General features: G+C 26.1%; 2 protein-coding genes across 4 annotated transcripts; one reads left to right on the forward strand and one right to left on the reverse strand.

The window, feature by feature from the left end:
* Positions 1–181: 181 nt before the first annotated feature.
* On the reverse strand, positions 182–4,791 carry LOC122514789 (FK506-binding protein 15-like). Of its 3 annotated transcripts, XM_043631828.1 has the most exons (13): positions 4,639–4,791; positions 4,377–4,547; positions 3,763–4,282; positions 3,104–3,310; positions 2,985–3,020; positions 2,732–2,911; positions 2,468–2,650; positions 2,147–2,372; positions 1,781–2,070; positions 1,544–1,669; positions 1,330–1,470; positions 1,180–1,243; positions 182–243 (listed from the first exon to the last, which is right to left on the reverse strand). In XM_043631828.1, exons 1-13 carry the CDS (start codon positions 4,713–4,715, stop codon positions 236–238), a joined length of 2,229 nt encoding a protein of 742 aa, XP_043487763.1. In that variant the 5' UTR covers positions 4,716–4,791; the 3' UTR covers positions 182–235. The 3 variants fall into 3 exon arrangements, with proteins under 3 accessions (XP_043487763.1, XP_043487762.1, XP_043487764.1); XM_043631827.1 differs by lacking the exon at positions 182–243 and having other exon boundaries at positions 1,024–1,243; XM_043631829.1 differs by lacking the exons at positions 182–243; positions 1,180–1,243 and having other exon boundaries at positions 1,379–1,470; positions 1,544–1,628.
* Positions 4,792–8,157: 3,366 nt separating this feature from the next.
* Positions 8,158–12,860, forward strand: LOC122514975 (peptidoglycan-recognition protein LF-like). Its single transcript, XM_043632111.1, has 8 exons — positions 8,158–8,287; positions 9,194–9,520; positions 10,191–10,465; positions 10,729–10,735; positions 11,374–11,466; positions 12,025–12,188; positions 12,327–12,489; positions 12,568–12,860. Exons 1-8 carry the CDS (start codon positions 8,173–8,175, stop codon positions 12,750–12,752), a joined length of 1,329 nt encoding a protein of 442 aa, XP_043488046.1. The 5' UTR covers positions 8,158–8,172; the 3' UTR covers positions 12,753–12,860.
* Positions 12,861–15,164: the final 2,304 nt, after the last annotated feature.

Below are 15,164 nucleotides of genomic sequence, written 5' to 3' on the forward strand. Positions count from 1 at the left end.
TGTTTTCCAACTCTTCGTAACTGTCAAACATCTCCCCCAAACTGAAAGATACATCTTTATCCTCGACAGAGCTTGCATCCATCATAACAAAATCCCAACTAATAATCTAAGTGATACAGAACATGATTCCTATTATTTCTCCATCGATTTAGATATGTTTTGTCATACTATTTTCTTTTTATTCGATTAACAATAACTAATAATATCTGATCCCATTATCATCATCTTTCCACGCCTATATTCCTAAATAACACATAAAATGATAATAATTAAATACAATTTCTTTTATATTTATATTATTCATATATCATAAATAAATTTCAGTGTTAGATATTTTCTTATCATAAACATAAGGGAGAAAAAAGAAATTTATTAAAATATTTAAATAGTCATTTTTTTATAAAGTAAAGTTATCATTTGTGCTCTAGTTTCAATCAATAAATCATAAATATGATATATTTGTAAAATATTAAATAAGAAAATGTTGTTTCTTTCATGATTTGTGAGGTTAGGTATAAATATGATTGACGTGGTAGAAGCCACAAAATCTAACCGTGAATTCAGACAATTAGAAATTCTTAAGAACCGTCCAAAGTCAACCCCAAATGAATGATTTTTAATTCTTAATAAATAAAGTATTTCTGATAATACACAATTGAACAACACTTTATCACATGTTTTAATTAATTACTTTTCAAACGTTAATATATTAACGATACTGTTTCTATCAATAACACGTACCATGCTTTAGCGCCATTTTTCATCTACAGATATACAACGACCTTCAGCAGCGCATCTTTATACACTGTCATGTATACTTGTTTCATATTACAGTATTAAAAAGCTTATCATCTTATTGAATTAAATATTTAAAAAAAATTTACTTTATAAATATGTATTATCAGATTCATTATTTATTAAAAAATTTGTTTTTTAAATTACAATTAATTGCAAAATGTTATACTAATATTACTTTATTTTATATTATAATAAAAACAAAAAAAAACAAAAAAAAACAAATCATAATTGTAAGAAAAATAACATAATTACATTTAACACACTCTAAATATCTTATAGATTACAAATGTGAAAATAAATTGAAAAATATTATTCATTTTCTATGGAATGAAATCCATTGTCATTAATTAATAACAGTATTATTATCACATTAATAAATACCATTGTCTAATTCACTGTCCATTGGTGGAATAGGCGGTGGTACATTTTCTTCTACAGGTAAAACCTATAAAAAATATTATTTCTTTGATGTGTAACAACTTTAACAAGAAATAACATTTATTCTATATATTTGTTAAGTTAATCCCTTACTGAATTCGGATTGTTTGAGAATTTATTTGATTGTTCGTTATTATCTTGAATATTTTTCAATGTATTTTTTGAATCTGTTTCTGATTCTGATTCTATTTCTGTTAGATTCCTTTCTTCATTTAATACTTGTAATGTAATGTTCTAAAAATAAATTGTGTTTTTAATATACACTAACATTGCATACTAATTTCTTCTTATAATAAAATTTCCATACCTTCATTGTACTAAATATAATCTTTTTTATATGTTCCGTGTTATACGATTCGTCTGTAAATGTTGCCTTCAAAGTATGATACGTCCTGTTTATAATATATTTTATTTCTTTATTTCTATTTTCTATCTATGAATGAATTTAATAAAATATATATTAATTGAATTTATTAAAATATATTGTAATTATATATTATATATTATATTAAGTAATAATAATATAATAAAATTTAAAATTTACATCATTATGTTTTGAAGATACTGCATTAGTTTCTATTGTAGCAGAATCTAATTTCGCACTAAGCTCAGAAACTTTCTTTTTTAATTCTGCATTCTCTTTTTCATATTCGTTTTTAGACACTTCGAGACATTTTTCTAATTCTTTTAGTTTAGTATGAAATTCATCATTTTTGTTATTCAATGATACTTCCAGATCATTAATTTTATTGTCTAATTCTTTATTAATGGAAGACAAAGATACTTTTTCTTCTTCTAACGTCTTAGCTAATTCTATGCTTTTTGTTAACGATTCTATAAAACAATTATAAGTTTATCTTTGCTTTGTAATAATAAACGCAATAAAAATCACCTAATAAATAATAATTACCTTTTAAATTTCTTACTTCATTTTCTAATTCAAACGTTTCTTTCCTTACTTTCGATAATTCAGATAAATGTTCGCAACATATATCTTTTTGAACATCTGCTGTCTTTAATAATTCTTTGTTTTTCATATCACTTTGCAATGGATTCATAGTTAATAATAATTTTAAAGTATCTTCCATTGTCGTATCTTTCGTCGAAGATGCATTTTGCAATTCTAAACTATGAAACTAAAGAATATAAAGAATAATCATCGAGATAATTTAATAACATTTGTATGACCATATAATATTATGTTATCAAGATAATTATATTTTATAATAACCTTATCAAGTACTTTTTGTACATTTTCAGCTACTTTAGACATTCCCATTCTGAGTTCAGCATTTGCTATTCTAGTTTCCGACAAAAGCATATTCAAATTTGGATCCATAATGGTAGGTACTGCTTGAGTTAGTGATTGCGGTTGCAAGGCATACATTTGACCATTCGATGTTATATAATTTGACTAAAATGTTACAAATGCTAAATAATAATCATCAAAAAAAGATGTATTAAAAATTGAGTTACTATTAAAAAGTGAATTTACTTGTAATTGTGGAGTAGGCCACGAAGGGGTAAATGTAGAAGTAGGGATTAATGGTTTAGGGACAATGGGATTCGTAGAAGGCACATTATGTTTCGATTTAGCCACTTCACGCGTACTTTGTGTCGCAGGTATTTCTTGCATCATATGTTTTTTTTGTAATGGTACTTCTAACGATTCTATCTGAAAATTAACATTTTCTCAGCTTCTATCATCTGACAGTACACCATACAATATTAATGTACGACTCCAATACCTTTTTATGACATGGTCTCTTTTGCGGTGAATCATCCTACAAATATATAATATATAGATACATTTCTTTTTTTGATTGAACCAATCATAAAATATATCAGATCTATTACTAGTAAGTACCTCTGTATCCTCAGAATCTGTAGTTGTCGATGCTTGCATTTTTGGAAGAATCGATTGGCCCATTTTAGCCATTCTCGACAATAACAAGGCCTTGTCGGAAACTATAGGTTTAGACAAAGAGAATTGTTCTTCTAACTCTTCTATATTCGTCACTTCTATTTCCATCAAAACATCTTTATCTTTTGGAAAACCTGGACCTAAGCTAATCTATAGAAAAGACTAATTATTATCGCAGTTTAAGTTTCTATAATCATATTATGTTAAATAATAATGAAAATTCTAGAGAGTGGTAAAAGAAAGGAATCTGATATTTTAAGGACTTATTGTATTCACCGATACAAGTTAAAAATCTCTAATTAACATGCATTGTAAAATTAATCCTTTGATTTAAATTAACGTTCATTATTTAAAATTAAAATATTAAATGTACACAAAAGAATTTGCTTAGAAATACATTCAAGGTTGTCAAAATAAGTTTACTATGAGAATAAACAGAGAGAAACTTTTACTAATATTAAGAAATATTACTTATCGAATATGCTCATAAAAATATATCACAGTAGAGCCGATATTAATTAAACATTATTAATTAATCTTGGTGAATACTACAAGCTCTTGAAATATTAAACTCTGTTTTCACTGCCCAGCTTATAAAATACCTGTTTACTAGAAGGTATGAATAAAATCCTCTTTAATTCTTTACTGATTCCTATTAGAGATCGTTCCCAACTATCATTTGTCAATATGTTAACCGTCATTGTTTGAAATAATTCATAATTTATATTACACAACTGTACAATGTCTGTACTAATAAAATACTTCAGCGTTACCCTGGATCCTTCCTTTGTAACTTCGTCTTTGTTAACAGCTGTTAAATCTTGATAAATTACGTTCTCTATTTTATCCTCCTTTGAAAAATATTTAGCTATAGCTAATTCTCTAGCAAATTTTATCGAAGATTCTTTTTCTTCGAATAAGATTGACCAATTTTCATTATTGTCGTCGTAATATGTGGAATAATTATTAGGTTGTACAGTATATGTAAAGTCACTTTTCACTGTAACTACTGAAATGTATTCGAATTTAGTTTTATATAGAATTATTTGATACGTCCTTGTAGAAACGTTTCCTGTTAATGCTATTCCAAGTTTACCAGCAGAAATATATTGTCCATTTTGTCTACGCAAATAAATAGTTAATAATAATATATAAGCACTGAATTAAAATAAAATTCAGTAAATGTATATATATGTATGTATGAGATTAAAATTACAATTTGTATGCGTGAATAACTTTAGCTATTATAACTTCGGTCTTAGCGGAAGAAGGAGTCGATAAGCTTTTATGCTTACTGCTAGGTTTTTTTTGAGTTGTTTGTTTTGCTACGTTGAGTACGTCTTGATTTTCTGTATTAAAATTTCCAAAAATAGCAGCTAAATTAGATCTAAAAAAAGAAAGAGTAGGGGAAATATTCGACATCACATTGTCTTATATATTGTAGTTAGAAATATTAAAATAAAAATAAATCTATTTACCCGCCCCCAGGTGTAAATTCTTCATCTTCAGTTTTGAAAATTTTCTCGATATTTGGCAATTGATCATCCACATTCATGATGCTTTTATTTTATTTTTTAATGTTAAAAATCTTATTTCAACTTGCTTTTCAATGAATTAAATTATAAAATGAATAAATATTGCAATGTTGAGTAATTCTTTTAATGATTATAAAAATGATACTATAGCATTACCATACCGATAAATAACATTAGTACTACTAAAAAAACATAGATGGCATCAGATGTCCTTTTTTACGTCAATCCTTTTTCACACACACATTCACCTATTCATATCACACATTGAATACAATAAATCAATGTGTATGTATTAGTTTATTCGTCGCCTTGCAAGTTCTTTCTTATGCGCAACATGTTCTGCGCAGGCGGTAAATAACCATACCGATAAATAACATTAGTACTACTAAAAAAACATAGATGGCACGAGATGTCCTTTTTTACGTCAATCTTTTTTCACACACACATTCACCTATTCATATCACACATTGAATACAATAAATCAATGTGTATGTATTAGTTTATTCGTCGCCTTGCAAGTTCTTTCTTATGCGCAACATGTTCTGCGCAGGCGGTAAAATACGAAACAAATTTGTACGAACATAAATAAAATAATAAATAAAACTGTATTATATATATATATTAATAATAGAACAGAAATAATATCTCTTATTGTTCTGAATATATTTAATTAATAAATATTTCACTACCTTAATCCCTAAGTAATATATCTTATTTATAAAGTTGTTGTGCATACGTATAACGAACAAAGTTCTATCTATATAGTTCAAATTAGATAAAAAAAATCTTATAATTTATATAGTATTTAAATATCATAAATGTGTTAATCTTTTAATTAAAATACAAACTCTATTATTAAATCAAAAATTAATAGAAAATTATAGATTTTACAGGTAATTCTTTAATGTTTTTAATTTATTTTACAATAATTTCTACTTTTTATCAATGTTTTATTTTACTAATATCGCCAAAAGTTGAACTCCGAATAATGATATTTAAATGTTATCGTACGTATTCAATACTCGTTTAAATAAAATGAGAATTGTATTTAACAATTCGTGGAATATATTATTATTGGAATATTTAGGAATGAAAGAAGTAAGGAAAGAATAATTTGTGAGTTTATCATGATACTTGAACGTGTTTGCATCATGCTAACATAAGTGAAAATGTTAATAATACTAATTACCTCAACTTTACTTGTTTAATTAATGCATTATTATAAAATTATGGTTAAAGTACATGCTATCAAAAATATAAAAAAAAAGACATAATCAATAGTAAGATTACAAACTGCAATATATCGTTGATATAATTTAACACTGAGTATTTTGTCCGTACGATAAGTTTGAAAAATAAGATTATCATCTTTCGATTATTCTCTTATCATTAAATTTAGAATAAAGTAATAATTATTTTTTATCGTTAAAGTAATATTACATAAAATATATAAAAATATCTAGACCGATATCTCTTGGTTATAAGTTAATTGAAAAAGCCTGTTTAAAATGAAATTCAACATTCTTAAGATATCTAATATGATATTTATTTTTTTAATTTTCAATAAAATCGTTCGCCTATCATAGATTACTATAAATTTATTGCATCTAATAATTACCTATATCTGATTATAAAGATTACATTTTTCAATTCAATTAAAACTAATTAATATATTTTATTCAATATGTTCAATATTATTTTATCGATGTATGAATTTAAAAAAAAAAAGAAAAATAATTTACAATGCATTGATATTAAACGTTAGATCGTAATTATTTGTATAAATGAGAAAATCGATATTTTGTTTAATTTTGTTCTTCGATAATCATTTGAATTCTAGGAAAATACTTAAGAAAGTTATAACAACTCTTCCAAGCACAATTATTGTGATGTGCATGTTCACTAACAAGTGATACAATGTTATGTCATAGAATGAAAATTATTGCGTCGTTAATTCTTCCTCCAATCATTTCTCCATTTGTAAAAAAAAAAAAAGAAAAAAAAAATATTAATATATGTTTCGAACTATTATCGATGAAAAAATGAAATTTTTCATAGGGGATTAACAACAAGTGCGTAAACAAATCGAACGCGCTATGACTAATCCTAAACGTTCTACATTTTTGTATAACTGTGAATACTAAAAATGATTATTCATTGTGCATTGCAATTTTCGCTTTTTCTTTTACTAATATTTCCTTTTTAAGAAAGCTATCTTGATGTACGACAATTGTTTGTTCCATTAATAATGATTATTTCTTTTTCATAATAATCTAATCTACGGTAAAGATACGCGTAACTCTAAGTAAAAGAAGAAAGAAAGGAAAAAAGAGAAAAGAAAAAACAGAAAAAAGAAAAATTCATGTGAATTGTATTTACGTTATCACGATAATAATGTAATAAAAATATCATCAATGCAAGTCCATCATTAAAAAATATTTTTCATGTTTATCTTATTTGAAAAACGCATGACAAAATAAAAATTAAAAAGTCCCGATAATCGTTTTTATCAAGATTATATTGTTAAAGTCGATTGATTGTTTACACATATTTGTATAAAAGGAGTACATATTTTTACAATAATTGGAGGTAACACTAGTATTCTATAATTGGTTTGTATTTATTTCCTCTGTGGAATATTTTTTGCTAATTTGAAATCTTTTTTGTTAAAGGATTGCAAGATGAGCTGTTATTTTCATCGAATTGATAGTATATTTTGGAAGAAAAGTGATTTTACTTTTTAAATATGTTTAAATATAAGTACATACATAATTAAATATATAAATTAACATAAATAAATATAAATACTTAGTAAAGTATATACTTGTACTTATTAAGTGTACTATATATATATATATATATATTTATATTTATTCATAAAATGATTTACAAATTATCTTAAACAAATAAATAAAAAAAAGAATACCTTTATTTAAAAAAACCTTTACTCTTAAAAGTGTGGTGAGATCTTTAAAATATCAAGCATTTCCAAATAAAAAATAAAAAATAAAATAAATGACTATAAAGTTATTCGTTATAAAGATGTAAAATATCAAATATATATATATTTTAATTATCCTTAACGTAATATAAAATTTCAACACAAATCTCATTCATAATTCTTCATCATTTTAATTGTTTTTATTTATAATTTTAATTTAAATCAATTATACTCATAGATTTTCTCATTTAAAGTCAAATATTACGATCAGCAATGTAGTGTTTTATATTTAGATATTTGGTTCTCTTCATTTTATGTTTCCATGAATGTGTGTGTCGTGTATGTGCTGCAAGATCAGTGATCGTTGGAGAGGACAGGGTTAAAGGACCTCCACCATTAGGTGTTTCATTCAGAGGGACTTCCCGGCTCTCGTTGGATTTTTCGTTTAAAAGGGGACGCGGTTTCACTATGTCCACATTCAGTTTCACATTTGATCAACGACGACTACATTGACCGCGAGCTACTATACTAACGCCATGAAATCGACAATTATATTTAATACTTATAACATTATTATTATCATCCTTATTGCATTAGAACAATTAGTTATTGGTGCACCCATCGATGAAACTTATCGTTTCAATATTACTGGTGAGACACTTTTTTTTTTGTCAACATTTTGTTATTTGATTAATCTTAATTATCATCATCGTCATCGTCATCATCATCATCATTATTATCGTCGATATCTTTGACAGATTAGATTAATTTGTGTTGTCTTATTTTCGCTTATCGAACGAAATCAATCAAACGTTTATCGGTTAGGAAAATTTTGGCTGGTCATCTATTGCAGAGAGCAAAGTCACCTAAATACCTAATCACCTAGCAAAGTTACCTAATTAGTAATGTTGGAATTTTTTTTACATTTTTTTATTTAAATAAATATATTTTTATTATGAAAAATTATAATATGTTTTAATCTTAATAAATAACACCAATTAGAATATTTTATTTATTGTAACACATTTTAATATTTTCAATCAAAATAAAAAATTCCAACATTAATAACTATACAACTGAACAATAACATCAAAATAAAAGTAACAAAGTCCTAACATATAATATATAACTATAGTTAACTAATGTTAATTTATTAAAATTGCCTTTTCCAATTAAGTAAATAATTGTTTCTTTTAATTTATAAAATCTTTTATTTATATCAGAAAACGTGATTAAAAAAAAAAAAAAAAAAAAAAAAAGAAACAGAAAATAATTCAAATTAGATTGAATTAAAATTTATGTAAACAAAAACACACATAAAAGATTTTATTTTTCTCATGTCAGCATAGAACACCGTTACGTAATGAATGATATCAATCAACGTGTATAATTTCTCGTTAGGTGAATCACCCGTAGTAATTCACACGTTTTTTCTTATCCATCCTGTTTTAATCGTAGCTACTACAGTAATACTTGGATGATCGTAGAAGAATGTTGCATATTTAATTAATTGAAAAATTCTTTTTAAGAAAGTATTGAATTTATGCTATTCGACAGATTGTCCACGGATTATCACAAGAGAGGAATGGAAAGCTCGTAAAGCATTAAATGAAGAACAACTCGAACGTACACCAACACCTTACGTTGTTGTTCATCATGGTGGAATACGTCAATATTGTTATGATCGAGAAAGTTGTAGTAAAATAGTCAAATCTTATCAGGATTTGCATATCGATGTGAGAGGATGGTTCGACATTGGTTATAGTTTCGTCATCGGTGAAGATGGGAATATTTATGAGGGTCGCGGATGGAACAAAGTTGGAGCTCATGCACCTGGATACAATTTTCAAAGTATTGGGATTTGTATTATTGGAGATTTTTCTGGTAAGTATTAATTCAATTCTTTTCTAAATCAGCAACATCTATTTGAACATTTGATATTATTTATTTTTTATACTGTAACGTTCCTGTAGATTTTGAATTATTTTTTGAAAAAATTTTACACGCGATATTTATTTCACTTTCTTTATTTATCATAAATTAAAATTATATAAAAATATTCATCGTTATGCGATTAAATACTTTACTATTAAAATTAACAAAAATTCTAAAACTTTAATCTAATCATAAATTTCCTCTCTCGTCATTAATTCGAGTAATTAAATTCTATAATACTAGAAAATGAAAACAAAATATCATTAATATTAATAACATATTTCACAATAATTGACTATATGTCAATAATTATCTAAAAAAAAAATAAAAAAGAAAAACCACGATAATTAAATAAAATTGAAATCGCAATTAATATTGCATAAAGCCACTAATTAAAAAACATAAATTTACATTTCCTCTTTCATTCCAAGTATAGATAGACACTTTTTCATAAGTGCATAATGTAAATAAATAAATATATATGTGAACTACTTTCCAGGTAAATCCCCTTTAAGTTATTTCCTCGTACAATAACTAATGACCATATCTAACAACCGAACAGAATAAATTCATTATACACCTAAGCTAATATACCTAAAAAAAATATTCAATTTTACAGATTTTCTTCCAAATGCAGCGGCCCTTCGTGCATTAAATTCTCTCATCTCGTGCGGGATCAGTCTCGGAAAAATAAAATTGGATTACAACGTAATCGGACATCGTCAAGCACGTGATACAATATGCCCAGGTGATACATTTTATAAATACGTAATGGCACTTCCACATTGGACATCTCATCCAGTACCTGACAAAATTCGAATTACTACGACTGAAGCTACACCTAAGGTACCTAAAGAAAATAATCTTGACAATGATTATAATACTAATAGAACTGTAAGACTATAAAAAAATATAATATCATATTCCTTTTAGATAATTTATTATAATAGGCTACTAAATAATAGAATATCATTTTAATACAATATTCATTGTCAAATATATTTTATCCGATTGTTCAAAAAAATTCGTATTGATTTTTATATGCAATACACATTCATAAATCTATACGAATCTTTTGAATTATCCATTGTACAACCGTTGCTACCTCTATTAATTTTTGTATACGCTATTTTGTGTTCCTTATTAAATCAAAACAGGGTACTTGTATATAAATTATATCAAATTATTTGATTAATCTATAAATCGTATTAGGATAATAATATCTTCCTGATTAGTGTGTAATTTAAAAAGTAAACCACATAATGTATCACCGACGATATGCGATTTCGAATATAACCAAATTAATTATATTCCTACGAATAAGATTACGGAATAAAAATGAAAACAAAGTTCCTTTAAATATCTGATCAACGTTGAAATCGAATAAACTGGTGAACGAATAATATCACTGTGCATAATAATCATGCTGCTCTAAATGTTCGAATTTTATTTTGAGAAATGGTAAAGCATTTACGAACGTTTGTTAAAAACTCTAACATTTGTTATTTCTTTGTCACATTTGTAACAGAAAATTAAATAAATATGAAGACGTTCAATAAATAAAAACAGCGTTATATCAATTGGGAATCCCGTATAGAAAATAATCGTACCATTCTATCTCTTTTACATATACAATATGATGAAATTGTATGTGAGACATGCATCTACATAAACGGGTTTTTATTATAAGTCAGCTTGGTCGTATCTGCGTGCAAAGGTCATGGTTTGACGTATACATTCAGTATTCAAGCAGTCGATTAGTATAAATTAAATGTTCATTGAGTATTAGACTTCCTAAGAAGTTACAAGAATGGCAGGAACTACGATTCTTCTTCTTTTAACAGTATACATCACCTTTTGCTTTGCTACCGAAATTGGATATTTTGCTTCTACAGGTAAATATTTGTCTACTTTCATTTTTAAACTATTTTTTCAAAGGTGTTGTCATTTTTTTTTCTCCTTTAAATTCGTCAATCAGTTTGGACCGGTCAGTTTTATTCCTTTTTTTAAAACGTGACTCATTTCTTATTTCAATAACACATATGATAGATACAACTTTGGGATAATCGGTGTCATCGTGTTGTCAACGTTCGCATAAATTTTTGAATTAATCGTTCGCGATAATAAAAACAAAATAAAAAAAATAATGAAACATTGTGTCAAATCTATTAAACGAATAATCCGTGTGAAAATATTTAATTGAGAAGAATAATTCGACCGTTGTACGATAATTATATCGTGATGTCAACGTTGATATAATAAGATTTTAAACATTTGTGTTGTCGCGCGAAAACCAAATTTATTTGAGATTGCACAATAATATTCAGAATTAGATGTTAAATAAAAAAAAAAAAAAAAGAAAAAAACTAATCATTATTTCGTGAAAAATAATATGATCTATTAATCTTTACGCGTGAATTGTTCTCACAATTTTACCAAATATTTAATTTCAGATATCCCAAATATAATTTCAAGACGAGAATGGGGAGCAAGAGCACCGACTAGTCCGATACCTGCACTTCGAGAAAATCCACCTTCTAATGTGATTATTCATCATTCGGATACAATTGGTTGTAATACACAAGCAATCTGTCAAGCCCGAGTGAGAAGTTTCCAGGTAATGTTTTTATAAATATACTTTTGTCCTATTTTTTGTTAAAATTTTAATAGAAAATGTTAGATGATAATATTTTAATCGCAAATGAAAATTATTTAATTGGATGATCAAATGATTTAATACACAAGGAATTTGTAGAATTATCATATGGACACGAAAAAGTGGGAAGACATTGGATATAATTTTTTAGTTGGTGAAGATGGTAATGTTTATGAGGGTCGCGGTTGGGGTAAACATGGCGCTCATTCTATTCCCTACAATTCTAAGAGCATTGGTATCTGTATAATTGGTAATTTTACTAGTAAGTTAAACACACTTATTTAATATGTCATTTTTTATTATTTAATTTTCATAGTTAATCTTGTATATTTCTTTATAGATACTTTACCTAACCAAGCAAGCATTAGAGCAACACAAAATTTAATATCTTATGGAGTAGCTGATAACAAAATTAAATCCAATTACAAACTTTTTGGCCATCGTCAAACTACTCCAACTAATTGTCCAGGAAATTCTTTGTACGATTTAATTAAAACTTGGCCTAATTGGAGCAACAAAGCATAAAGAATATACAGTGTTATGATTGATCTATGAAGTGTACGGACCGATAATCGTTTTCAATTTAACAATCATTTAAAAGTCGGATTAATAAACTTCTGTGTGTCAATTCGATTTTTGTGTGAATTATTTTTATTTCTTAAGCCATTTCTAATAATGTTGTAAGATAGAAAAGAAATCCGAAAATGAATTTAAGTAAATGTACAACTATTACGTAATCAACCACTTATTTTTGATGAATGAGCGTTAAAATCTGTTTACGAAATGACATACATAAGTTATATCCAAGTCTAGGAAGAAAAGGAGGGGAGAATCAATCAACCAAGTCAAGGATTTCCTAATAGATTTCTTATAATGATCAACGGTCATTTCTTTAACAAGTGATATAAAACTCTTCCATAATCTAAAACCTATTCGAATATGAAAAATGCGAATGAATATTAAATAAAAAAATAAAAGAATGAAGTACCCTAAAGTACAATAGTAATTTATTCTGATATAGTATAAAATAATTCTAATTTAAAAAATTACAGAGGAAAGTTTCGTATAAAGATTTTCTATGAATAATCTATTTATTAGAAAGCATATTGGAAAATAGATTTATAATAATCAAATGAAAAATTACTACTGTATAAGTTTCTTGTAAAAGTATAGTGTTATTCAATAGAAGTCGGTAATATTATATACATTTTATCGACGATTGATAAGGTTCCATAATAGTATCAATTATCGATAAGATAACATAATTATATTATCGACTTTTGATACAAGTTAAAATACTATCTAAATGAATTTAAAAGGGTTAATAAAAAAAATACTTTTAATAAGTAGTTAATTCTTTAAACAATGATTCGCGAAAAAACGAACGTAAATTATGTGTAGAATTATTAAATAAACAAAAAAAGTATATATATAAATACATATATAATTCCGATGCTAACCGCCCATATTAAAACCTGTAGTTTATCCCGTATTAAGGTTTAAAAAAAGTGTAAAAAAAGAGTTAATTCATTAATTGCCCTGTTAAGTACACGAATTTAATCAACTACACAAGGAAACCTATCCTGAACTATAAAAATAGACGATAGAATATATAATTTTCACGAGGAATTCCTTTTTCGAAATTCCTCATGTGCTCATCAATAAATAATTTAAATGATTAAAATCAGCAGCTCGCGTGTGCCGATTAGGAGCTATCATCCTCGATATGATCGATCATTCGAGGGAATACAAATTTTGTTACTCACTCGTTACCAGCTGTTATATCACACATATGTGACATTTTAGAATTAAAATGACGCATATCTGAAATATGAACAATAGCATTAGAAGTTCTGCGATGGCTCCAAAACACTGCTACTTTGCAACAAGCGTTGTAAACTAGCGATGAGAGGGTTCCTCGTTTAAAGAAGAAAGTCCATCTTCATATCTATCAAATAAAATAGAATATAACGATAAGTTATCTGCGATATGATCAAAAATCGTATAAAAAAAAAATCGAATACAATGTAAATTAAAATGAATACTTACAATGCATTCCAATGGAATGCAGCTCAGTGGCACCATGGTGATGCATCTCGCGTGAATCTAATAACGCGTTATTAACGAAAATAAGAAACTATAGATGAGTTTCTTATCGCGGAACCGAAATTTTATTATACGGCGAACAACACTGATTTTAATTCGCGTTCGATTTTAAACTGTTTTGTACCCGATCACTGACTTTAAAGCGAATTCAAAGACTGCTTTGCGCGCAGTCAATTGAAAGAAACAAATTTCACACTAAAAACAGTTGTAAACACTGCATTTTTTAAAAAATAAATAATATTTCTGACTGAAAGTAATATCTAAATTGTAAAAAAAAACCATTTTTTTAATAAATAAGTAATATTTCTGACTGAAAGTAATATCTAACTTGTAAAAAAAAGAATTTTTTTAATAAATAAGTAATGTTTCTGACTGAAAGTAATATCTAACTTGTAAAAAAAAACATTTTTTTAATAAATAAGTAATATTTCTGACTGAAAGTAATATCTAACTTGTAAGAAATCATTATTATTCTATTTTTATCTATGGTACATATCTAGAGAAATATTTGAATTTATATTTATTATAGAGTTTTAAATAATTGTATTTAATTTTTAGTGTGAAAAATGTGTGTGCCTTCAAAAATGCATTTATACATATATTTTAAAAAGTATTCATAGCATTCAAATGGAACAAATCTCAAAGATCGAAGATCACCTGTAACAAAAAGAAAACTATATTAGTCATACAGTCAATATGATAAAATAGCCTAACATATTAAATCGTCCAATTCGCAGATGCACTTTTTTCAACTGAGTTCTCCAATTATTTTAATCAAATCTCTAATTACCGTGTTGTAATGAAATTAAATTTAAACGCGTGATTTTATAT

Source organism: Polistes fuscatus, unplaced genomic scaffold (assembly GCF_010416935.1).
Source record: "Polistes fuscatus isolate 324 unplaced genomic scaffold, CU_Pfus_HIC Scaffold16, whole genome shotgun sequence".
Classification (NCBI taxonomy): Eukaryota; Metazoa; Arthropoda; class Insecta; order Hymenoptera; family Vespidae; genus Polistes; species Polistes fuscatus.